The sequence below is a fragment of the Microcaecilia unicolor genome, chromosome 4, assembly GCF_901765095.1.
Source record: "Microcaecilia unicolor chromosome 4, aMicUni1.1, whole genome shotgun sequence".
Lineage (NCBI taxonomy): Eukaryota > Metazoa > Chordata > Amphibia > Gymnophiona > Siphonopidae > Microcaecilia > Microcaecilia unicolor.
In genome coordinates, this window is record NC_044034.1 from 341,372,924 (window position 1) to 341,399,060 (window position 26,137).

Sequence of the window (26,137 nt, forward strand, 5' to 3'; positions counted from 1 at the left end):
TTTCCCCTGAAAAATCGCCTACCTGAAGAGGTAGGTGCTGAAGGCGCCTGGTGGGAGAGGTGGTCGAGGGCGGTTTCCCGCTGGTGAAGCTGTTCGACCAACTGCTCGACTTTCTCATCAAAAATATTATCCCCCCCCCGGCAAAGGACATCCGCCAGCCGCTGCTGGGTCCGGTTGTCCAGGTCAGAGGCGCGCAGCCATGAGAGTCTGCGAATCACTATACCTTGGGCAGCGGCTCTGGATGCAACATCACAAGTGTCATAAATACCCCTGTACAGGAATTTGCGACATGCCTTCAGCTGCCTGACCACCTCCTGAATAGGCCTGGCCTGCTCCGGCAGCAGTTTGTCAACCAGGTCCGCCAGTTGCCGCACATTATTCCGCATGTGAATGCTCGTGTAGCGCTGGTAAGACTGGATCTTGGTCACGAGCATGGAGGAATGATAGGCCTTCCTCCCAAAAGAGTCCAGAGTGCGAGACTCACGCCCCGGGGCGCCAAGGCGGTATCCCTCGAACTCTTGGCTCTCTTGAGAGTAGAATCCATGACCGCAGAGTCGTGTGGCAACTAAGTCCTGATCAACTCCGGGTCAGTGTGAACCCTATACTGGGACTCCGCTTTCTTCGGGATGGTGGGGTTAGATAAAGGCTTCAACCAGTTCCGAAGTGTCGTCTCCTTCAGGACATTGTGCAACGGTACCGTGGAAGACTCTCTAGGTGATGATGGATAGTCGAGGACCTCGAGCATCTCAGCCTCGGCTCATCCACAGTAACCACAGGGAAGGGAATGGATACAGACATATCCCTTACAAAAGAGGCAAAGGAAAGGCTCTCAGGTAGAGAAAGCTTCCTTTCCAGCGAAGGAGTGGGGTTAGAGGGAAGACCACAGGACTCCTTGGAAGAGAAATACCTGGGGTCCTCCTCTTCCCCCCACGAGGCCTCCTCCTCGGTATTGGACATGAGTTCCCTGATCTCCGTCCAAAACCGGGCCCTTCTCGACTCAGAGGAGCCATGTCCTCGATGATGATGTCAAGAGGTGGACTCCCGCGCCAGCGGAGACGAAGCTCCATCCATCGACGTCAATGGGTATTCCACCTGGGTGGCGGCCGAGACCGATGCCGCAAGCGGTACCGGTGTCGGTGACCGCACCACAGGGCCATAGCCAGCTGGCGCTTCCATCAATGGCGCCGAAGGCTCAAGCACCCCCGGCACCGGGAGAGACTGGCGCAGCAGCCCTTCCAGGATACCTGGAAGAATGGCCTGGAGGCGCTCGTCCAGAGTGTCCGTCGGGGAAGGCTGAGGGACCGGCGCAGGAGTCGGTTCTAGAATCTGCACGGGGCCAGGAGGCAGTACCGGGCTGCCCGATGACCGACACATCGACACCTGCTGGATGGAGGGGGAGCGGTTCTCTCGGCGTCGACGCTTCTCGGGTGCCGAATCTCTCGACGCCCTGAAGCTCCCGGTACCGTGTGAAGGGGGTGACCGATGACGATGCTTCTTAGCCAACTTCTTTCGATGCTCCGCGGTACTGACGAGGACATGGAATCCACACGCCTCCTCGGGGTCGGGTCCGAAAGGGGTCGGTCCAATGGCCCTGCACAGCAGGAACTGCTGAGGCAGGTGGAGGCCCACTTGGCTGCTCACTGCTCCCAGTGAAAGATGGTCATCGGGCCGGTGGTACCTGTACTCCTGAGGTCGATGCCATGTCCGGTGCCGAAGTCGACGCCGCCGGTGCTGATGCTGCCAAAGTCGACTCCACCAGTGCCGATGCTGTCGACGTCGGCGTCGAAGGACCACTGCAAGCTCAAAAAATCCGATCCCGTTGAGCTTGCCTCGCTACCTGTGTCTGCTTCTTCAAGCCAAGACACAGGTTACATGCTTTGGGGTTATGCTCAGGCCCGAGGCACTGAAGGCACCAAGCGTGGGTGTCGGAAAGCGAGATCTGCCGGCCACACCGACCACACTTTTTGAAGCCGCTGGGTATCCTTGATGTCATCGACGGAAAAATCGCAACGGCGAAGTCAAAATCGTCAATGGTGGCGGGAAAAAAAGGGCCACCAAGAGGAAAAACATGAATGCACGGCCATGGCGGTGAAAAGAAGAAAAGACACTAAAAACTAAGAAAATTAGGAGACTTTGTTTTTTTGTTTTTTAGAAGAGAGAAAGAAAGAAGGAAGGCGTAGACAGCGCCATAAAACAAAGAAAAAGCGGACAAGGCCGCTAAACCGGTTTCCGAGGCTGACAACGGAGAGGGACGCAAAGCAGTCTCTCCAAGCGCGGAAAACAAGAAACTGAGCGGGAGCGGTCGCGCACGGGCGGGAAGATGGCCGCACATGTACGGTGGGTGTGCCCCATGCGCGGGACCTCCCGCGAGACTTTTTCCGGTTGGAGGGGGCTGCCGTGGACGTCAACCAGTCGTGAGAACAAGCAGCCTGCTTGTCCTCGGAGAAACAGATGTATAGTGCCTACTTTTATGTGATATACCTGTAGGTGTTCCCTGGAATGGAGATTAAGCAGAGTAGGAAGCAGATCTCCATTTATTTGCATATTTTATTAAAATAACCATATATGCACTGATTCTTACAGGCATACACACACAATTACATCAGTCTCACACTTCCCATCATGTACTTCTCCGTTTCCTAAATACATTGTCAAACAGTTCACCATTCATCTACATAACCAATGATATTTCTCCAAAGAATCTGCAGAAGGCAAATCTTTTAGGAGAGAACTTGAATGTGAAAAATAAATAGCTGTCTTGAACCTCTCCAAGCACATTGGGATGATGATCTGTCCCATAATATACTACTCCTGAGGGAATTCTATCCAACTATGCAGCACAGAATTAGCAGAGAATTCCCCCACCGTGCAGAATTCTGCTTAGTGCCAGTATCGGGTCTCTTTCTCCCTCGTTCCCTGCAGAGATCACGTGGCAGGATGAAGAGGAAGTGAACCGCTGCCCATTGGGTCACTTCCTCTTCTTCTGCTGGCTTAGACTTGACTGTTTATGTGAACTGTCTGGTCTAAGCCAGCAGAGGAGGAGGAAAAAAAGACCCAATAGAGGAGGCGGCAAAAGTGACCCAATGGGCAGCAGTTCACTTCCTCCTCTTGCCACGTGATCTCTGCAAGGAAGAACCAGCTCCAGAAGTACAATTGGGAGGGGGGGGGGGGGGGGGGGGGGCTGGAGCTTGAATAGGAAAATGGGAGGACATTTTGGGCCTTAGGATGGGGAAATTCTGTGCAAAAGCACTATAAACATCATAAAATTTTGCAGAATATTCAAGAACAGCAGAGTACCCAAAAAAACTTCAACCCTGCCCTGAAGCTGTACCTGTCCACTGTTCTTCTGGTTCATCAGCTGGTCCCCCGAGATTAGTGCATCCCATTTTTCTTGTCGAATTAGTTCTTTTACTTCCTCATTAGAGAGATCAATGCGGTAATTAAAGTCTCCACACCAAAACATATAATCATGTGAAAATAACATTCTCCCCTAAACACAAAACACAAATGGAAAATAAGCAGTGACAATCTTCACTGTCACACAAGATTTGAATACTTTAAATTGTTTTCCTTTGCAGATTGTTATGCTAATTTACTTTTGCTTGATCTTAGTCTATGCAGTAAGATAACTAATTACAGAAAAAATAGTTTAAAACATTCTATTTTCCAAAAGCATTGCTGCACGGGACAGCAGTACATGCTTTAATAATGTAAAAACCTGTTCACAGCTCATTTCATTTGTATTTTTGTTTTCTTTTCTTTTCTGGCCTGGCAGTTTTTCTGCTTCAGCTCATTTGTGATTAGACTATGGCACCATGAGCCTTCATTCACAGCTACCCACATTCCTTTCCGTTTTGTATCCACTGCCACCTTAGCCCAACAGTCTGCAGCTGAGGACAACAAACTGCAGCTCATTCTGGAATCTGGCTAAATGGGCCCTGATTTTAGGCGTCTTGCGTGACGGCCAAATTACTTCTCCCTAAAGCCTGCAAAATATGCTCCTGCAGCATCTCCAGCAAGCCCATGGAACAAAGGTCAAGCTTAGGAAATGAATGTAACACATCTGCCTGGCAAGTGTACAAGATTTGTCACTGAGCCAGCACTAAAAGCTCATTTATGAAGTGTTTTTCTACAACCCAACTGAAGTACAATAATGCATGAAAATTAACTAAGAAAACTTTACAGCGTGTTGTTTGAGGCCAAGGTTAATGGTTCAGCAGCAGTGCCATGCAGGAGATGCTGAACCTAGGATCTGCTCCTCAGGCTAGCTAGGAATTGGGAAGATGGAATCACAACCATTTCACGAAAGTGACCCCCTAGTGTCTAGAGTCAAGGTGCATATATACAGTATTTTGCTGCAGTCTGTGGCCTCTGGATGAGGCCTACTGCTGTGATGACAGAGAAGATTAAAAACATAAGGCACAGGAGTCAACCCCCTTCACCTCCCCCCAAGACAGCTAGAAATGAATGTTCACGGCACCATATCTTCTAGTTAAATTGGAAGCTGGTTCAACCCTTTAGTGTCCAATGTTCCCATCCATCTGTTCCCATATGGCTTAATACGGGAACATTGGACACTAAAGGGTTAACTGGAAGCCCAAAGCAGCAAAAGACGACTGGTGGGCCAAAGAAGACAAAAGGAGGACTACTGAAATGGAGAACTATGTTTTGAACTTACCATTGGAAAACTAAGCTTACGTGTTATTTCTATATAGTCTTCATTCCTTTCTCTAACTTGGGACTGTCCTGCAGCAAAATGGCTGCACACAAAGCAAAGACTAGTTGTATGTATCAGCATTCGGATGGCTACGGCCCCTTTATTACCAGTGGCCCCTCCCATTCCTGTCTTCACAGTATCAACTGCGACATCCCTAAAAAGAGGGGAACATGTGCTTAGAGATGTTGCACTGAAAAAGAAACCTTATGTAAGGAACAACAGTGACTGACACATTTGTAGGGATCTAATTTTATCACAAACCTGATAAAACAATATGCTAGATCAGGCTCTGAAGACTTAGCTCCCATATTTGAGGCTGGCTACAACAGCAGGAGGGAGCCAGGTTAAGGCATGGGGGTCTGCCTTTTCCTCTCCTCCCCGCTCTTCTGATTTAGGTCAAGCTCGAGGCTTCTCTCTCCCTCTTTCTGATCTGGGTCAGGTATGGGGGTATCTCAGACTTCTCACCTCTCCCCCTTTTTGCTGGCCGGCAGGAGTACAGCAAACTTCATATCATGTCAGACACCTCTGTTGCCCAGATTCTGAATTGTGTGGTGACCTATAGATATTGCTGGGTCTGTTAGCACCAGATAGTTTACACTACAAGACTGAACCTGTCCAGCCAGATGACGCTGATGCAGACAGGACATGCTGTTTGCTGTGGAGGGAGGGAGGGAGGGAAAGAATAGTCATGAAGATGAAGCGCATGTCAACACGGTGCAAATGAAGGTCCAGGTTGGAATAACAACTGCAGTCAGGCAACTGCACCCTCTGCTTGAGCTCTGGAGGAAATGGTTCATTTAGGAGAGGGAGAGCCCTAATGTTTGGACAGACAAGCTCCCCTCTCCACACAAACACGACACAATGGTCAACAGCTCGTTCAAGGAGGAACCTTAAAATTGGGAGGGGCCAGGGGTGGGGAGATGCAAATGAAAAAAAATGTGAAACATGCACCCCTCCACATCCTTCCTAAAAAAAGTCACCCAAGTAGTAGTACCAAAAAAAAATTAGGACTCCTGATTGTTAGGCAAGAAACCTTTAGTAATTAGGATGAAGGGGAAAATTCTGCAAAAGATGGCAACAGTTCTTTACTGCATATTAAGAAAATAGGATGCAGTTAGCTACGCCTCTTGAGATGGCACCAATGACTTTTTGCCATGTTAACAATTAATGCACATTAACTATCTCCACATTAACTGTGAAACATATTCCCTGCCATTCCACAACCTCTTAAGTGTTAAGTGATTAATGCTGAAATTACTGTGCACTAAGAAAGAGATTCTGTAATTCCATTTAGGCAATCTTAGGCTGTGTGGTAGGAGCCTGTTCTCTAATGGAACCTTGGAACCAAACACAATACTAGCAAGAGTGGGACATAGGCGGGACTCCCACTTATGCACATAACTTACAGAGTATTGGAAGTTATGTGCATCCCTGATGCACTTAGGCATTCACACTTATGCCAGTCACAGACCTACTACATGTGCATAAGTGGGAGTCCTGCCTAAGTCCTACCATGCTTCGCTCAGGTATAGCACTTTGCAAATACACGCTATGTATGTTAAGCAGAATACTGTTTCAGTGCCTTGCTAACACTTATGTGAAAAAAGTGCAAGCATTCTAAACATTCACGAACGTAATACAGTTGTAAATGCGAGTGCCTAGGTTGCAGAATTGTCCTGTTAGCTGCTTAACTTGGGAATTAACATGCACTAACCCAGCTTAGTAACTAGGGTCCCTGGTCTGTTTTTTGAAAATAAAGTTTGCAGACATTCTTGAACAAAGGGAATAGATGTAGGAATTTAATAAGCCATTGAAAATCACAACTATAACAACTGCAAACAACGGTAACACTGGATACACAGATTTTAAAAATTTACATTGGCTCCCCGAGAAATCTTATTTAGGTTCCATCATGCCTGTGTCTTGAGGAGGCCATACATAAACTTGTAGAAAGCAGCATATATACTTCTTGATTTCTGACATGTTAGTAATCCATCAGCAACTAATGTGGAAATCGTATCTGCCACAGAAAGCAATAGCCATATAACCAGGCGACGAGATTATCATCATTTTTCTTAGCAATTTACTATTTAATTCAGTTAATATGGAAAACAGCTACCTGGTTTAACTGAAATATCATCAAGGACTTACATTACATCTCAATTTGGATTTAGACAGGAGCACTTTGCAGTCTTTTTTATGACTATGGGGCTCATTTTCAAAAGAGAAAAACGAAAGTGTCATAGCACTATTTGGACATTTCTTCTCAAAATGTCCAAATCAGTATTTCAAAACCTATTTTGTAAAGTCTATCTATGCAATTTGTCTGCAGTGCGTCCAAATCACAAGGGGTATTTTTGGGGATGGAATTAGAGCATGCCTAACACTTGGATGTTTTACAGTCATAGTGGAACAAAAATGAAAACATCCAGGGCAAAAAACTAAATGGTTTGGGTCTAGACCTGCTTTTATAAAAAGGTGCCCTAAGTGACCAGATGACCACTGGAGGGAATCAGAGATGACTCCCCCTTATTCTCCCAGTGGACACTGACCAACTCCCTCCCCCCCACCACTTACCAGGAAAAGTGGGCTATTTAAAAGCTGCCCACCCTCTCTGGGGATGAAAGTATATACATTGTTTCACCATACATGTTTCAAAGCAGGGCCCGCCGCTGCCCCCACCAATCGCTACCACTGTCACCTCCCTCTCCTGCTCTCAGGCCGCCGGTGCTGCAGTCCCCAGTCTCCACCCGCCCACCCCCAGTCCCGTCGACAGCACCCCTCCGTCCGCCACCGGTCCCCCCTGCATTCAAATCGGCAGCACCTCACCTCTGTGTGAAAGCGGCAGATCGCCTCCCTTCGGGCCCTTCCTCACTGTTCCCCTACCTCGCGGAAACAGGAAGTTACATCAGATGAGGGCGGGACACAGTGAGAGAAGGCCCGAAGGGAGGCGATCTGCCGCTTTCACACGGAGGTGAGGTGCTGCCGATTTGAATGCAGGGGGACCGGTGGCGGACAGAGGGGGGCTGTCGATGGGACTGGGGGTGGGCAGGTGAGACCGGGGACTGTAGTGCCGGCAGCTTGGGAGCAGGAGAAGACAGACCCCGGCGCCGGACCCACCTGGGGAATTTTGTCCCCCCCTGCCCCCCCTCTCGGCAGCCCTGTTTCAAAGCAGCATTCCCAGTGGTGGCAATAGGACGGTGATTGAAATAACGTGCATACTTTTGAAAATGCTTAAGTACACATGTTTTGGTTGGAAAAAGTACTCACAGAAAAAAAATGTTGCAAGTGTCTTTGAAAATAGGCAAAGGAAACCATACCCAAAGTGAAAGTAGGCATGTACTTTCACGTTTGAAGTTGGTGTAAAGCCTGCAGGTAAAAAGTACCCTTGGACTCTGCATCTACAAGGGTAGTGTGGAAATCATACGACAGATTTCCACTCAGCCGAAGTACAGGCAGATCCCAAAAGAAAACATCTGACAAACACTTCTACATGTCTTTGTACTGTAGCTCATCCTGTTACAGGCAAATGTTATTTTATAGCAGTACAACTATCTATATACCAACCTGATGAAAGGAGCATGCTGTGGCCTGATAAACACAAAGAGGCAGACACCAACTAGCTGCTCGGAAGCTAGCAGTACGTATTTGCAATCCCTTGAAATGGTCTTCTGCAACTCCGCAGCCCATAGCTTCTGATTGGTTGTGCTATGACACATGAGACAGAAAAGTGTTAAAAAACATTTACATGAGACCCCTGATGAACTAATCAAAACCTGTGTTAGGTGTAACAGCAGCAATGTTTCTGAATAACGCACGCTCAAAACTTTTTAAATTTAGTATAATCTCATCTTAGTTTGGGTCAGACCTTTCTATAGATATGCATTCTCTTATTTTTTCTGGGTGGTCAACATTTAGGATAACTTATTTAAAGTGATGTGTATTTACAGATGAGTTAAGCGTTACAGATGTGAAAGCTGAAAATGCCAGCATAATTTTATTATTAGCATATCTTTTTATTAAGAAAGGTTTGAACAGTACAACCAACAAAAAGCACAACACAAGAGAAATATATAACCCCCCCCCCACACACACACCACTGAAACAGCAGACATTCTCAAAATAAGCTAGCTGTGGTTCAAGGTCAGGCCTCTTATGACCTCAAACTCCTAATCCCCTCCCTCAAAACCAGAAATTCCTCCCCCATACCCCCTCACCCACTACCACCCATAGTACCTATGGCAGTATCTAGTTTCTATCTCTAAATGTATTCAAAACTTGGCTGCGCACAACCGGGAAAATCGATGCCAAATAAAGAGTCCCAGACAAGCAAAAACAATTTCTGGCCTTTAGGATGACTGCGGGCTCCACAAGATTCCCATAACATCAGAGCATGCAATTTATTCCTCCAGTACCAAAAGGTGGGTGGTGATTCCTGTGCCCAGTGATTTAAAATATATTTTTTATGCCAGCATAATTTTAAACAAGAAAGACTAAGGAGACTAGGGCTATACAGCTTGGAGAAGAGACGGCTGAGGGGAGACATGATAGAGGTATATAAAATAATGAGTGGAGTGGAACAGGTGGATGTGAAGCGTCTGTTCACGCTTTCCAAAAATACTAGGACTAGGGGGCATGCGATGAAACTACAGTGTAGTAAATTTAAAACAAATCGGAGAAAATTTTTCTTCACCCAACGTGTAATTAAACTCTGGAATTTGTTGCCGGAGAAAGTGGTGAAGGCGGTTAGCTTAGCAGAGTTTAAAAATGGGTTGGACGGTTTCCTAAAGGACAAGTCCATAAACCGCTACTAAACGGACTTGGAAAACTCCAAAATTCCAGGAATAACATGTATAGAATGTTTGTACGTTTGGGAAGCTTGCCAGGTGCCCTTGGCCTGGATTGGCCGCTGTCGTGGACAGGATGCTGGGCTCCATGGACCCTTGGTCTTTTCCCAGTATGGCATTACTTATGTACTTATGTTACCTGTTTAAAAACATTCCTGTTATCTCCAAGAGTGGGCAAAGAGGAGCATGGGATCGGCACTTTGTGTATGTTACAAAGTAGAACAAAAAGAGAGGCTGGTGCATTACAAAAATCTAAAATCAAAAGCAAAATGTCTACACAATTGGCCCCAAAAATGCACAAGACAGCTCAGCGTTTTTAAAATTTTAATAAAATTCAAAATTCTTATCACACTCGACATGGCTGCATCAGGAGTAACTGATATGTTCAACACCGATATGAAACAGTATCAACATGATCTTCTTTGGATAAATATAACTTCCAAACTGACAAACAGAATCCCTATGAAAGATGCTCGTAGCAACTAACAACCTACATAGATAGGGTTGATTTTGTGCCACAAACTATCCATATAGATTGTTAGTTGCCATAAGCAGCTTTCATAGAAATTCTACTTGTTCGTTTGGAAGCTGTATTTATCCAAAGAGACTGAACACAGTCATGTTGATACTATACCAGATCAGTTTTGAACAGAACAATTAATCCCGATGCAGGCTGATGGCAAAAGATGTCAGGTGTACTATGAATTTTACAAATGAAACTCTCGTGTTTTTTTTTTTTACACAATTGTGTATACTTTGTTATAAAATAGATAACTGTTTTTGTTAAATAGAGGCAGTATATGTGCTTAAGTGCCTTTCCTGTGTAACTTAATATTTGGGCCATGAGCCTTCATTTAAACCTACCCATGTGACTAGAGAGGCACCCCGCCAACACCATATTTTATATCCACCTCCCAATTGATAATCTAGGCACTACAGTGACAATCTTTGGACTTGGATTACTGAAAATATGGACATTAAGTTTTACCACTCAAAAGGAGTGCTTTGACTTCCCCCAATCTCTTACCCCCAAGGGCTATGAACGCCATTTCTGCAGTATCTCCATCCCTAACTGCCTGTGGGACAGAAGACTTGGTCCAGGAGTCAAACTCAAGAGCAACACTGCACAGAACTAGCCCTGTGTGTAATATTTTATTGTCAGCCATATATCTTGACAATGTAAAAATCCAATTTATATCATCTGCATCTCTTACCTTGCATTTACAATGTTTCCTGCATTTAATTCCACCATTTCTTCAAATCCAATTGCAAATATGTCAACAGGTTTGCTTCTATCTGCAGTAAAACATTTCCAAATTTTACACTTCTCAGCAGCTATGTTAGCGTGATTCTGCTTTACAAGAACAGAAATATCAATTAAACAAAATATAGAAAGAGCCATCTTTAGACAGGATTTTCACTGGTAAACGGAGCATCCCAAACACGAATGCTGTCAGGGGTGGGACTGGCTGGGTTGACAAAGTGTAAACAGAGATTTCATTTTTAATTTCTGTACCTGCTTCCTCCTCGTATTACTGCACTTGTTATGTGGGAAAAAGCTTCCCCACCGAACTGGCCTGTTCAAAAGTTTTGAAAAAGAGAAACTCTATGGCACGTTCCCTTCAAAATCTACCCGCAGGCCTGCAAGAAAAGCCAGAAGGCTGATATGCACTCTCAGAATGAGAAATTTATAAAATAAACTCAAAGAAAAAGCAGGGACAGGGTGACCTGTATCTATAATGAACAGATTACAGGGTGGCAGTACGATGGGACCTGACAGCCATAGTGTATTTTGCACTCCGCTCCATGGATAAATCCTTCTTATCTGTTCCCTTCTCCACTACTGCCAACTCCAGACTTCGTGCCTTCTGTCTCGCTGCACCCTACGCCTGGAATAAACTTCCTGAGCCCCCACGTCTTGCCCCATTCTTGGCCACCTTTAAATCTAGACTGAAAGCCCACCTCTTTAACATTGCTTTTGACTCGTAACCACTTGTAACCACTCGCCTCCACCTACCCTCCTCTCTTCCTTCCCGTTCACATTAATTGATTTGATTTGCTTACTTTATTTATTTTTTTGTCTATTAGATTGTAAGCTCTTTGAGCAGGGACTGTCTTTCTTCTATGTTTGTGCAGCGCTGCGTATGCCTTGTAGCGCTATAGAAGTGATAAGTAGTAGTAGTAGTCTCTTGTAAGCAGAGCTAATATTGTGATGTCATAATGCCTCAGTCCACCAATAAGAGCCAACCTCATCAGTGATGTCACAATGGCTTGATTGTTCTATACTTGGCTCACTTTTATTACATAGCTCTTTGAGCAGGGACTGTCTTTCTTCTATGTTTGTGCAGCGCTGCGCACGCCTTGTAGCGCTATAGAAATGCTAAATAGTAGTAGTAGTAGTAGAGGAAGCAATAAAAAGAGAGCTCTCTAACTACTATGTTGTCTTAGGCAAAATACTGGTAGGGCCACGGCCTGCAAAGGTTTCCTAGGCAGTATTTTGATAAATGACTTGTTCTATATACTACATCAGGAAGACAAAAGGAAACTGAGAAGTCCACTGTAAACAAGGAAGAAGTTTTAATAAGCAAGACTACAAAGTCAGGAAAGGAAGCAGTTAATTAAAGGTTACAGGGGCAGGGGGGAGGAATGGAGGGGTCAGGGAGAAAGCCAGGAGAGACCCAGACAGATACTTGCACTAATGGGAAAACAATAAGGCAGCAGAAATCCGAGACTTACACACATAATTAAAAATAACCCCTTCTAGTAGCAATCCAAAGTAAGACACTGCTAAGCAATGGTGTGAGCACTATTTAGCCTCTCCACTGTGGTACTCTGTACCTGCTGATCCATACATAATTTTTCCCTATAAAACCTCTCTTCTGAAAATCATGGCAGTCAATGCAGGCAGAAAGTCTTTATCCCACACACCTTTCTGAGCAAAGCTGGCAGAAAGCAGACTCGGTTCAACAACTGGCTACAAGAGAGAAACTGACTAGATCCATGTCAATCTGGATTCAGACTTGCTTATATATAGATGGTCTCATATTCCCACTAGATTATCTTCACAGAAACTGAGACATGGTGCTCATCTCTGTTAGCATTACTAGATTCTTCAGCTGCTTTTGACACTGTAGACCACAACATGATGCTATCTCGACTGGCAGAAACAAGGTGTCAGTGGCACACTACTTGCCTGGTTCAGAGCACGTCAGATAGGCAACAGTCCATACTGTTCAGAAGCTCCTCAGTGCCTCTATGGGTGCTAACCTGCAGGATACTCAAGGATCTCCCATTGAACCAAACTTACTACAGCCCTAAATAAGCTTAACCTATTTAACAGCAATTCAAGAATGGACTAAAAACACCACACCTTTCCTAAGCTCAAGTAAAACTGAGCTCTTGTGGGTCCCTAATACATGGCCACATATACAACATCAACATCTCTTTTAGGAATTACAAACTCCCTCTTAAATCAGAGGTCAGGAACCTTGGGATACAGCTAGGACTCCCCCAAATCCAAGTAACCTTCAAGAACTGTCTATCATCTGCAACAACTATGCTGTCTCTCTCCAAACACCTTACGGTTTATCACCAACAACATAAAGGCTGGATTACTATAAAGCACTCTACAATGGCCTAGATATACAAAGGGTTTGCATCATTCAGAATGTTGCAGCATAACTGATAGATAAAATCACATTACACCATTTCTGCAATAACTTCACTGGCTACCAATACAATACAAAATGTAAGACCTTAAATGAAATGGAACAAACTACCTGAAGACCAGGATCTCCCTCTACACAAGGTCACTAAGGTCCTCCTATCTAAAGGAAATCATGATATGTGATACCCACCAATGAGCATCCTCTGGAGTAGCTTCCACACTCTCAAACATAATCCCAGAAAGGCTTCACTTAACACAAGACTATGTCTACTTCAGGAAGCAGGTGAAAGCTTGGTTCTTCTCCCAAGCAGGAGAAGAACCAAGCTTTCACCTGCTTCCTGAAATAGACATAGTCTTTAAAAGAAGAAGCAACTGGCTAGTCCCATACACAAGGATTAACACCACTTGCACATACTGTAGCTGGACTTGCTTATCTACACTTACTCTGAGATCATTTCCATGCACCTTTCCTGACTTCACATGCAATTTGTCTTTTAGTCAGTCATCTTTATTTTCTGTATCACTATCTTATCTTTGTGTTATGTTCCACCCCTGCTTACATCCCATGCTGCTTATTAAGGGGCCCTTTTACTAAGCTGTGCCAAAACACTGACTGCGATATCAGTAGTGCGGGACTTTCCTGTGCACCGAGGCCACTTTTAGCGTGGCTGTAAAATGTTGATGGCCATGTGCTAATTTCCCGCTTGGCACACGAGTCATCACTGTCACTACTTAAGAGGTAAGCAGTGGCGTTCCTAGGGGGGGGGCGGTGCCGCGCGCGCCTGTCCTCCATTCGTTCCATGCTTCTTCTCTGCCCCGGAACAGGTCCTGTTCCGGAGCAGAGAAGAAGCATGGAACGAATGGAGGACAGGCACGCGCGGCGCGCACCCCCCCCCCCCCAGCGGCGGCATGCACCGGGGGGGGGGGGGGGGTGCTGCACCCGGGGGGGCGGGGTGCATCGGTAATCTGCCCCAGGTGTCAGCCCCCCTAGGAAGGCCACTGGAAGTAAGGGTTCATGCACTAACCCCCATGCTAATTGGGCAGCTCACGGCGCCTTAACCACGCTATCCAATTAGAACAGAGCACACTTACTCTCTGTCTGCAAACACACCACCGTGCTAAAAAATTAAACTTTTTTTTAGCATTTAGTTAGCGCACACCAATCCCAGAACTACCATGGGATGCGCAGTGCCTTTAAGCGTGAAGTACGCATTAGTGCATACCGCCGCTTAATGTGTATTGTGTTGACAGTGTGAGCAGCATACTATGCTATAATGCATACTATTTGAATGTTTTTATTGCTGTAATTATCTATTGCCTATTCTTGCTATATACTGTCTTTAGTGAATTTCTTCAAAAAAAGAGCAAAGAAATCCAAATAGATAAATAAATCCATCCATCCCTGCACTTACTTTCTATGGCCAGATTAGCCCCACCTCCAACTCAAACTCATTCCCCAAAGGGAAACATATTTGTGCAACCTACAGCATACACACTTTTAACCAGGGAGAACTGCCCCATTTAACTTGATACCTACATAAAGCAGTAAGTTATAAAACTAAAAGGCAGCCTAACACACAAAGAAAGAAATGGTTATCTGAGTTTAGCATTTTCCTGCAATATGAAACTGAAAATTCCTTTGGTCACATTATACTTTACTGGACAGATGTAAAACCATTCTGTAAGAAAATATGGCTAGGGGAGCCCCAACTAATTCTTCGGTTAGAGAAATCTGTGAAGCCCTGTAGTGCCCTGGGGTCCCGAGAAAGGCTTAAAGAATCCGTTTTGAAATTTATTAAAACTGTAAATAAAAGTCAACACAAAAGCAATAAGGATAAATTCTGACATCTGATATATACAGTCCATTCTCGCTATTTGCTAGGGTTAGTTTCCTAGAAAATGCCATGAATACCGAAAAATCGAATACAGAACCATTGATCCTATGGAAAAAGGGGATTAGGTCCCTGTGCGACCCTATTAGGTATCAAAAGTGTACAGTGAATAACATAAACTCATTTCATATATTTTTCTTATAAAGAACAGCTTATTTATTATATTGTGCATTTTATAAGTATTTTATATAGTGGTTTTTTTTTTTTTTGTAAAAGCATAGTATATAGTGTCTTTTGGTGTAACAATACTCACATATAGCTCTATGAATATCTTCTTCCACACGGGAACACACTTTCATTTGCACATACTGTGTATGGCCACGAATAAGCGAAAATGCCCGTGAACAGCGAAAATGGGTTACATTTTATTTTCAGTGAATAAGCAAACTCATGAATACTGAACGTGTGGATAGCAAGAATGCACTGCACACTGAATAAATCAGAACATGTAAATGTGACTACTTGATAAGAAATGTGTTGGGAAAGTTAGAAATTGGAAGATAATGTGAAATATAAGAAAGGCCAAACACTATGCTCAGTGATGACACTACTAGGTTCTCTGTCAACAGAACAGGAGTATTGCTTCATTTTGCAAGGACTGTATTGTGTGATTTATGTGATCAAAACTTAATAACCCCCCCCCCCCAAAAAAAAAAAAAAAAGTTAAATTATTTTGGCAATTAATGTAGAAACATTTGCTTTAGAGCTATGAACGGCTTCTCTGCTTTGTTTCTATGTTGTTGCCAGTTCCCCTAACATTGGAGATGAGGAGGAGGAGTTTCAGGGCGAGATCCTGCAGTCATCATCTCCCACACTCTCTCTCTTCCTGGTAAGACGCCAGAGGAGGCTCACGTAAGGCGCAAGAAGAAGGCGAGCCCCCCTTAGTGAGCCCCTTGAAGAGCCTTGGAGAGCAAATTGAATTGTTGGGATTTTAAGCCAGTTAATTCAAACTTTGTATGGGACTTTGTCCAGATGATTGAGGTTTTTATTTTTAGTTTGCTAAATTTTTTATTTGGTTTGAGTCTAGAGTTTGATTGTGTAAAGTTATTGTATAAGTTTGGCGACTACTGGTTTACGGGTGTGTTATTTTTACTTTATTTTTAGTTTATTAATGTATTACTTCATTATTTATGATGGATTGATATGTTTGTATTTCTGTTGCTGGTGTTATTTATTGGGGTGCTTCAAGTAACTTCAGTTCAGGTTGCTGGGAAGTGGCATATTCCTGTGAATATTGGTCCTAGTAGATGTTTTAGGGATAATTTAATATCATCTAGTAGATATGGTAATTTAATTGACTGCTTAGCTCGTATGCAAGGGAGTATCTCAAGTATTTATTCCTGGAGAGGCAATCATTGTCCATCTCCTAGGCAAAGTGGGATTGCTAATGCTCAGAATTTAATTAATATTGCTACTACATATACTGAACTGACATTTAATCCAATTCCAATTTTTTATATAAATGCTACTTTTGGAAAGGGAGAGCAAAGTTTACAAAATATCAAGAATTTCAATAGGTGGCTCAAAACCTGATGTCATCAAGAAGGTTTTAGGTAGATAGGAGGCTGGGGCACTACATGGAAAAACAAAAGACTATATTGTAACAATGGGCTGCATCTCATTGTGGCAGGGGAAAAAAACCCCTTGGTGAAAAATTCAGACAATATATTTCTAGGCATTTAAACTAGAAGGCGAGGGTGGCATATGGAGGCAGGTCACTTCCAGTTGTCACCCCCATCTAAAGATAAGACTGACCGTAGTAAAAAAAAAAAAGCAAACAAAAACAGGTGAAACTGCCACTAAAACGTAGCTGAAAAGCGATGACCACAAATACTCGCAGTCTAAGCAACAAAGTTCATGATCTGCAAGCCCTGATGTTAGAGGCAGACTTAGACACTGTTGATATCAGAGACATGGTTCAATGATTCCCATGAATGGGATGCAAACATACCAGGCTATAATCTATTTAGGAAGGACGGAGATGGTTGTAAAGGCAGAGGTGTAGCTCTGTATGTGAGAAACGATATCGCGACTGAAATGCCAGGGGCCTGGGGAAAGGAAGAAGCGATATGGATCACCTTGAAAAGAGAAGTTGGAATCTCTGTCCACATAGGTGTTTGTCTAAAGACCTCCGACACAATCGGAGGAACTAGGTAAAGATCTGGTTACAGATATCCAAAATTTGGGAAAGAAAAGAGGTGCTGTTGCCAGGAGATTTCAACCTGCCAGATGTGGATTGGAAAGTTTCATCTGCGGAATCAGAAAGAAGTAGAGAGATTATGAATGCTCAGACAAATGGTAATGGAACTCATGAGGGAGGGAGCGACACTGCATCTGGTGCTCACAAAAGGGGAAATTGTGTCTAATGTCCGAGTGCCCCTTCTGCATCCACGTTGACACTATTTTAAGGCAAAGGTAGATACAATTAGATTCATTAAATAGTAAGAGGGATATTTTTGAATATCTTTTTATTAATCCCTCTGAAATTCCAGCAGATAGGATTTGGGATGTTTTTAAGTTTATTACGTGCTGGGCAGACAGGTACAATTCAAGGTAGGGTATACACAAAAAGTAGCACATATTAGTTTATCTTGTTGGGCAGACTGGATGGACTGTACTGGTCTTTTTCTGCCGTCATCTACTATGTTACTATGTTATATGTTAGAGAAGATCCTGTGCTGTATGAGCTAATCTTCAAATGGAAGACAGGCAGAAAACATAGAATTAAAGTGAAAATGGGGTTTTAAACATAAGACAGGCAATTTTACAGATCCCATTTCCACTTGTAATGCACAGTTTTAACAGCAGAAAAAAAAAAAAAAAGATTTAAATTGTCCTTTTGGAGAAGATATATTTTTTGTAGGAAAACGCCTTGACATATATAGACAAAAATGAACTGTGGTTATAAGCATTATGTTAAAATAAAAATTAAATTGTTGCATTGTCATGTGCTGGAGCCAATGGCTCGTTGTTATGTTTGAGATGTTATTTCAATAAAAATTCAAAGTAAAAAAAAAAATGAACTGTGATCACCACTGTAAACTAATCTGAAAAGTGTTAATAAACAAGATATGTTAAAACAGTAAATGTTCACCCCATTACTTGACTTCCCCTCATCTTTTGTGCATACAAGTTACTTCCAGGTGAAATAATTTTACTATGGCTGTCTGACGAGAGCTCTGGTGGGCAATGCCCATTATCTCACCTTGGAATTCCTGGATACCCGCTAACTTGGGTGCGTCCAGCAGCCAGTCAGTGAGGGTCTGATTCTTAAATGCAATACTTCGGAATTGCTTCCCACCATTTACATTCCAGGTTCCAACACAGACACGAAGCTTTCTGGGTTTAGCATACTTGTAGTAATTTTCACACATACTCCTGAGTACTCTTGGAGAAGCTGCCAAGAACACATAACTGTTTTACAAGACATGCATATAAGATGGGCTTGTGACAGTCTAGAAAATAAAATCCACTTTGAAAGGTCATTTCCTATCCTTAACAGATAACACACATGAATCATGTAGGCAAACTTACATACCTTACAGAGAGAAAAGGAAAACAATTATACACCAGTGTATACTTGTGTTTGTACAGTTAAGAAAGACCTGTATGTAATAACCACAACTGTGTAGGATTTTCCATCCAAACAGGATCCCGAGGCACTTTACAATAAATTATAATACTTCAATGGCACACATGCAGTCTAAATCACTTCTAGAATGGAAAACCCAGTTTTCAGTTTTATGCACATCAATATAAAGAGGCAGGTGAAATGTAACACTGGTATTAACGTCCAGTTTCAGAGATAGTGATTTAATAACATTTATAGTCAGTGGGAAAGGGAAAGGGGATTGGGACTTGATACACCGCCTTTCTGAGGTTTTTGAAACTACATTCAAAGCGGTTTACATATATTCAGGTACTTATTTTGTACCAGGGGCAATGGAGGGTTAAGTGGCTTGCCAGGAGTCACAAGGAGCTGCAGTGGGAAATGAACTCAGTTCCCCAGGATCAAAGTCCACTGCACTAACCACTAGGCTACTCCTCCACTCCTGGGCAGAACAAGGGTTCAATTAAAAAGTCTCGCTTCTTTGGATCTGCGATTCATTGCTCCTACAACTGAACCACAAATATTTAAGTCCTTTTGCCATCAGAATAATTTTTTATGAAGACAATGTTTGCTGCAATATGGCCTGGTTGCTGCTGTGCCCAACACTTAATCACCAATGCCATCACCTTTCCTACAAAGATAATCATCTTTATCTGTGTGTCACACTGACATTAGTTAGCTAAGGTGTTATGCTAAATGCAGAGTGAAAGAGAATTTGAACAATATTTTCTGTGCTGTAGTATAAAAGAAAAAATAAAATCCCCAACCACAGCAGCGAGATCCCTGGGTGTTCTAGGGAGGGGGGAGGGGATGTCGGATGCCCACACCTTTGAGAGTAGTAGGCCCTCCTTTGCCTACCACCAGTATACCTCCAGGATGTGGAAGTCAAGCTAAGAGGACGTTAGGACAGTGACTTGATGATCTCAGATTTCTTAATGAGGATTGCTGCCTCTTCCACCTCTAACCAAATGAAAAAAGAATAATGGGACTCCCATGGATGGGTTGGCATCTCAAGCTTTATATAGGATCCGGAACGGGCCGTGTTTTGGCACGTGCCTGCATCAGGGGTCGTGATGTGATCCTATGTTCTTTCTAAGATCAGTAAGTACAGTATTACCAACACATACAGTGGTTACGCCTATTCAGCAAGACAGATGAACGATTCATTGTTGGGAGACCCTTGGCAGTGTTTCTCTTAACCACTCTGTGTTGGTAATACTTACTGATCAATGAAGGAACACAGCCCATGTTGAGTCCTTTAATAAACCCAATACCCATGTCAGAGGTCCTGACGACATTGGTTGCCTAGACTATGTCATTTCTAGATTCCACTCTTTGGCTACTAGCTGATTTGAGTTCCTCTGCTTTTTCCTCATGGGGATGGGAATGGGGGGAGTGTGTCAGTAAACTCCGCCTCACCGCATACAATGTTCTGCAAGTGAATGCTCATGAAGAGCTAGTAAAAAGCTATGCGAGAGGTAAGTATAGTGTTCTGGAAAAGCTTCTTCCTGAAAAATGTTATATCAACTGGGAAAGAGTTCTACAGTACTAGAATTTGATAAGAAAGAGAAGTTAAAAAAATTTGGTAGATTTAATATTCTGTACCAAGGGATAAGAAATTTTTCACACAGCTGAGAGCAACTGGTCCAGGAACAGATGAAAGGGAGAGCCATTTTGGATTTGGTCCTTGGTGGCGTACAGGGCATAGTGCGAGAGGTGGCGGTATTGGGTCCCTTGGGAAACAGTGATCATAACATGATCAAGTTTGAGCTACTATCTTGGATGAACCTGCAAAGAAAATCCACTGTAATTGCATTTAATTTTTGAAACGTCGACTATAATAAAATGAGGAAAATGGTTAAGAAAACAGGATTGGCTAAGGTTAGAACACTAAATCAAGCATGGACGTTATTCAAAAATACCATTGGAAACTCAGTCCAAATGCCTTCCATGTATTTGCAAAGAAGAGAAAACAATAGCCAGCATGGTTAAAAGGTGAAGTAAGAGGCCACTACAGTCAAAAGATTGTCCTTCAAAGAATGGAAAAAGCACCCAAATGAAGAAAATAAGAAGTAACATAAAGCACTGGCAAGTCAGATGCAAAGCATTAATAAAGAAGGCTAAAAAGGAATATGAAGAGAAACTTACCACAGAGGCTAAAACTCACAGTAACAACCTTTTCAGGTACATCAGAAGCAGAAAGCCGGCGAGGGAATCCATAGGTCCATTAGATCACAAAGGGGCGCTCAGGAAGGACCAGGGGCTTAACTAGGTGGGGCCACGGGTCCCCACAGATTTAGTCCTGGCCCCCTCTACTTTCGACCCCTCCCCACTGCCGACCCTCCCCTGCTACTTTCAATCTCCCTCCCCTCGCCGCCACCGACCCTCCCCCACTGCCAAGTATCTTTGCTGGCGGGGGTCCCCAATTCCCGCCAGCCGAAGGTTTCTTCAGCGCCGGTCTCTGGTGCCTTCGCTGATCTGTTTCTGAGAGTCCTGACGTCCTGCATGCACGTAACGTGCAGGACGTGCATGCAGGACGTCAGGAGTTAGGACTCACAGAAAAAGATCAGCGAAGGCGCAGGAGACTGGTGCTGAAGAAGACTTTGGCTGGCGGGGGTTGGGGAACCCCCGCCAGCAAAGGTACCTGGCGGCGGAGGCAACGGGGAGGGTCAGCCGGGGGGGGGGGGGGGGGGTCGAAAGTGGCAGGGGGGAGGTCAGCGGCTGGGGGAGGCAGGCTAAACTGTGCCGCCCACCTTGGGCTCTGGACCCCCCTCCCACCGAGGTCTGGCTACGCCCCTGGGGAGGACAAGGCCATAGTGGAGAAACTGAATGAATTCTTTGCTTCGGTCTTTATGGAAGGAGATGCAAGAGATCTGCCTGTACCGGAAATGGTTTTCAAGGATGATGATGTGGAAGAACTGAAAGAAATCTTGGTGAACCTGGAAGATGTACTGAGCCACACTGACAAATTAAAGAGTAGTAAATCACCTGGACTGGATGGCATACATCCAAGGGTACTCACAGAACTCACGCATGAAATTGGTGATCTGCTATTAGTAATATGTAACCTGCTGTTAAAATTGTCCATAGTACCTGAAGATTGGAGGGTGGCCAATGTGATGCCGGTTTTTAAAAAGGGTTCTACAGGTGATCCGGGAAATTACAGATCGAGAAGCCTGACGTCGGTGCCAGGCAAAACAGTGGAAACTATTAAAGTATAGAAATGCTAAATAGTAGTAGTAGAATAAAATTACAGAACACATAGGACAAACATGGTTTAATGGGACAGAGTCAGAATGGGTTCAGCCAAGGGGAAGTCTTGCCTCACCAATTTGCTTCATTTCTTTGAAGGAATGAATAAACATGTGGATAAAGGTGAGCCTGTGAATGTAGTGTACCTAGATTTTCAGAAAAGCTTTTGATAAAGTTTCTCATGAGAGATTCCTGAGAAAATTAAAGAGTCATGGGATAGGAGGCAAGGTTCTGGTATGGATTAGGAATTGGTTATTGAATAGAAAACAGAGGGTAGGGTTAAATGGCCATTTCTCTCAATGGAGAAGGGTGAACGGTGGCGTGGAAACGCTTACCTAGTTAGACAGTTTTAAGACCAGGCAGATCGTGACTCAGCTTATGTCAATCTAAGCAACCAGTATGTTTTAAACATTTGTTACATTTATTCAATCTACACAAATTTCTTAAAATAACCCTATAAATACAAATATGAAGAAACTGTCCTCATCCAAACCATATGTAAATTATTAAAGATGACTGTCCACAAAACAATCATGTACACCTTAGGATTGTAAGTACAGCTGACTTCACCTCTTCCATGTAACACAACCATACTGTCACTGCAATAATCCTCGTGTTATATGAAGAAAAACAGACAGACAATGACAAAGTCAGTTCTGATACTTCACTTCCAAAGTGCCAAGTCAAATAAAAAAAAATATTCACTCAAACTTTTTCACCAAAAAGGAGAGGCAGATCCTTCACTTGCAAAAAACCAAGGGATAAAAGCAGGTACCAGAAAGTTCTTCCTGTATCCATATTCATGTCCTCAATACAGTCCTGTATTTCACCTCTTGCTTCCTCAGGTCATTTCACTCGCCCTGCAAACAAACAAAGCCTAGCAAATATCCCTTGCGACTATTCACTATAAACTTGTTAAAATTATCAATCACCCCTTTTAAATAATATCACTCCTAGTACAATTGAAACTGTGGTTTGGGCGAGGACAGTTTCTTCATACTTGTATTTATAGGGTTATTTTAAGAAATGTGTGTATACTGTTTAAATAAATGTAACAAATTATTTAAAACATATACTGGTGTTGTATATTATTTGCTTAGGTTATTGCATCTGGTATATTGAATTTGAGATATCCCAGTATATTTATGGTCTCAGCTTACGTTAATGCCAATTTCCCCTGCCGTTGCTGTTGGCAATATCCCTTCTGAACTGTGGTACAACAGTAATAATGCCCATTGCTGACCTCACCGATACTGTTGTTGCTGGTGTAAAACAGATAATCCCAGTAACAGTGAACTATCTTCAGGCTAGCTGCCTTATATATGCTCCTGGATCTAACACTTACCATTCAGCCACTGAAGTTTTTTTTTTTTTTTTTTAAAGTGGACAGTAATCCAGCTTGAATACTGAATATGAACATTTCCTTTTAACCATATCCCCATACATCCTATATAATAATTCTCACCTCCAACGTTCTAATGTGCCTGGTACTGTGGCTCCCTCGGAGGTAGTCTGCTAGGCAGTTTAGAATGCACTGACGTCAGTGATGTCACTGACAGCTGATTCCAAGCATGTTTCCCTACTCCTCCCCCTGCCTGGGAAACAGCTGTCAGTGCCCCCGCCTCGGTGCAACACCCAAGCCCCTGCCCTGCAAAACCGCGAGCCGGGCAAGGGGAGGAGTAGGGAAGTGTTTCCCTACTCCTCCCCCTGCCTACCAATCAGCTCTCAGTGCCCCCCCCCCTCGGCGCAACACCCAAGCCCCTCCGCCCCGGCGCAGCACTCAAGCCCCTACCCCCCCCCTCTCGAGCACATCAACTCCTTCGCCACCAGCAGCCGCCAATACTAACGCTGTCCGGCCGCTGCTGCTTCTCCTGTGGAGTAGCAGCGGCAGGTACAAAAAGAAAAAAGCCAAAAAAAGATTTTTAACCTGAAACGCAGCTCCGTAGACAGCCATCTGGCATTGGCTGTCGTCACTGCAGCCGCTCCTCCTCTCCCCTCCACGTCACTGCCCCTGCAGGAAGACCCCGGAGGAGCGCAGCGACATCAGAGGGGAGAGGAGGAGCGGCTGCAGAGAGGACAGCCAATGCCAGATGGCTGTCTATGGAGCTGTGTTTCAGGTTTAAAATCTTTTTTTGGCTTTTTTCTTTTTGCACCGGCCGCTGCTGCTCAACAGGAGACGCAGCAGCGGCCGGACAGCGTTAGTATTGGCGGCTGCGGGTAGCAAGGGGGTTGATGTGCCCGAGGGGGGGGTAGGGGCTTGGGCGATGCGCTGAGGGGGGAGGGGAGGGTCGCTGGACATGGGTGGCTGCAGGGGGGAGAGGAGAGTCGCTGGACATGGGTGGCTGCAAGGGAAGCAGGGGAGAGAGGAGGGCCGCTGCACATGCGTGGCTGCAGGGGCAGAGGAGGGTTGGTGAGGAGGGGGTCCTGAGAACAGATGGGTGGCTGCAGGGGGGGGGGGGGCAGGGGAGACAGGAAGGACGCTGCAGGGAGGGGGGGATTACCTTGCTAGCACCCGTTTCATTGCCTACCAAAACGGGCCTTTTATACTAGTTTCTTCATAAAATGTAATGATGAATGTTCTGTGACATTTTTAGACTGTACTACAGCAAACAGATTAGTTTAATTTGTATAGACAAGACAAATTAAAGGAAAAAAAAACATGGATCAGATTACTATACCTGATTGTAATGTCAATTCTGACACTATGCAAGCAGCAGAAAAAGGAAAAAAGCAGTAATTAGTACAGAAGCAGCCGTCTTGCTTAAATCAAGGTGCAATAAAAGTACTACAGAACTCTTCATAATATCCTTAACACATATGATTGTATTTTACAGCTGTACACACTAGATCTCACATTTTCTAAATTGTTTGCCACTATTTCACTAGTAGCAAAAACATACTGGGAAAAAAAGGGAAAAAAAAACCCAACAAAGGTCATAGGAGCCGGCTCTGTGGGTGCTTGAGCACCCCCAATATTGAGCAAATTCCTTGACTGTGTCAAGGGAGAGGTCATTTCTATTCGGTTTAGCACCCCCAATAATTTTGAAAAGTTGGCTCCCCTGACAAAGGTTGTGGTAGATATTTTGTTAAAGAAACCGTTTAAAATTTAAATGCAACACAGTAGTCTACCAAAGAATTAGATTTCATGGAAAAGGTTAATAAAAGTTGAAACTTATAAAGAAATGGCAGACAAATCAGCATTAGGTTCAAGTACATAGGTGCTTCTTAGTAGAAAATATCTGAAATTTCTACTTTTATTTGGTTAAAGGATGCTGATACAAAATAATTTACTAAATACACACTCTCCATGAAATCCTAATCCAAACGGATTGCACAAGACCCTTTACATAGAGGCCTCAGGCTCAGAAAAATAATGGATTATGTCAGAGATTGCAGGCAGAGGCAAATAATAGAATACTCTCAATGCTCTACAGCAGTGGCTCTCAATCTGGGGTGGGAGGAGGGGGGGTATCCCCGGTGTGGCCTAAACACAAAGCTGTGGGATGGCATATAAACAGCCAACAATGCAAAAAAAAAAAAAAAAAACAGTCTGCCATCTGTGTCATCCTCTCCTTCTACCAAAACAGAGAAGCAGGGAATCAGCCGGATCATCTGACTGTAGCTCCCCACCCATGAAGGAAAGAAAAAACGTCTGCACCACAGCAGAGAGAGAGCAGGCAGGGATCTGTGCGACTTTTACTTAAGGTGACAAGAAGACTAAAAGAGGGAAGCCATCTGTACCAGCACCACTGAAGGAGAGCGGAACAAGAGAGGCTTTCTATATTTATACATGTCGTATTCCATTAGATAATCAGGGTGTTTGAAATAACTAAAACAATTTTGAAAAACAAAGAATGATTGTATCTGGGGGAAGAGGGGGTGAGACTCAAAATCCATATGAAACTAATGGTGCTGGATGGAGTTCCATGCAGCAAGGTACTGCTACTATAAAGCCTGAGAGAGAAAAATGGATCATAAAGGGTGCTTTATATATCGTCCCTATATTATGAAGGGTGTTTTGCATACTGCCCAAGGTGATTTACAAGTAGGTCCGATATAGGGCAAAAGAACTGATTGCATAGGGTGCTTCAAGTGTTGTCCCTGCATTGTGCAGGGTGCACAATATATGGAAATAATGGGCTGCAATTGACC

The 26,137-nt window shown here is 44.0% G+C and overlaps 1 protein-coding gene across 4 annotated transcripts in view; it reads right to left on the reverse strand.

Moving 5' to 3' along the window:
* SYNJ1 (synaptojanin 1) overlaps positions 1–26,137 on the reverse strand; it is a 176,652-nt gene that overhangs the window by 76,499 nt on the left and 74,016 nt on the right. For all 4 annotated transcript variants that reach the window (XM_030202152.1, XM_030202153.1, XM_030202151.1 and 1 more), the window contains exons 13-17: positions 18,329–18,520; positions 10,779–10,860; positions 8,285–8,425; positions 4,679–4,871; positions 3,332–3,490 (exon numbers count right to left, since the gene is read on the reverse strand). In XM_030202152.1, the coding sequence (XP_030058012.1) occupies positions 3,332–3,490; positions 4,679–4,871; positions 8,285–8,425; positions 10,779–10,860; positions 18,329–18,520 (767 nt within the window). The remainder of the gene's footprint in view (positions 1–3,331; positions 3,491–4,678; positions 4,872–8,284; positions 8,426–10,778; positions 10,861–18,328; positions 18,521–26,137) is intronic.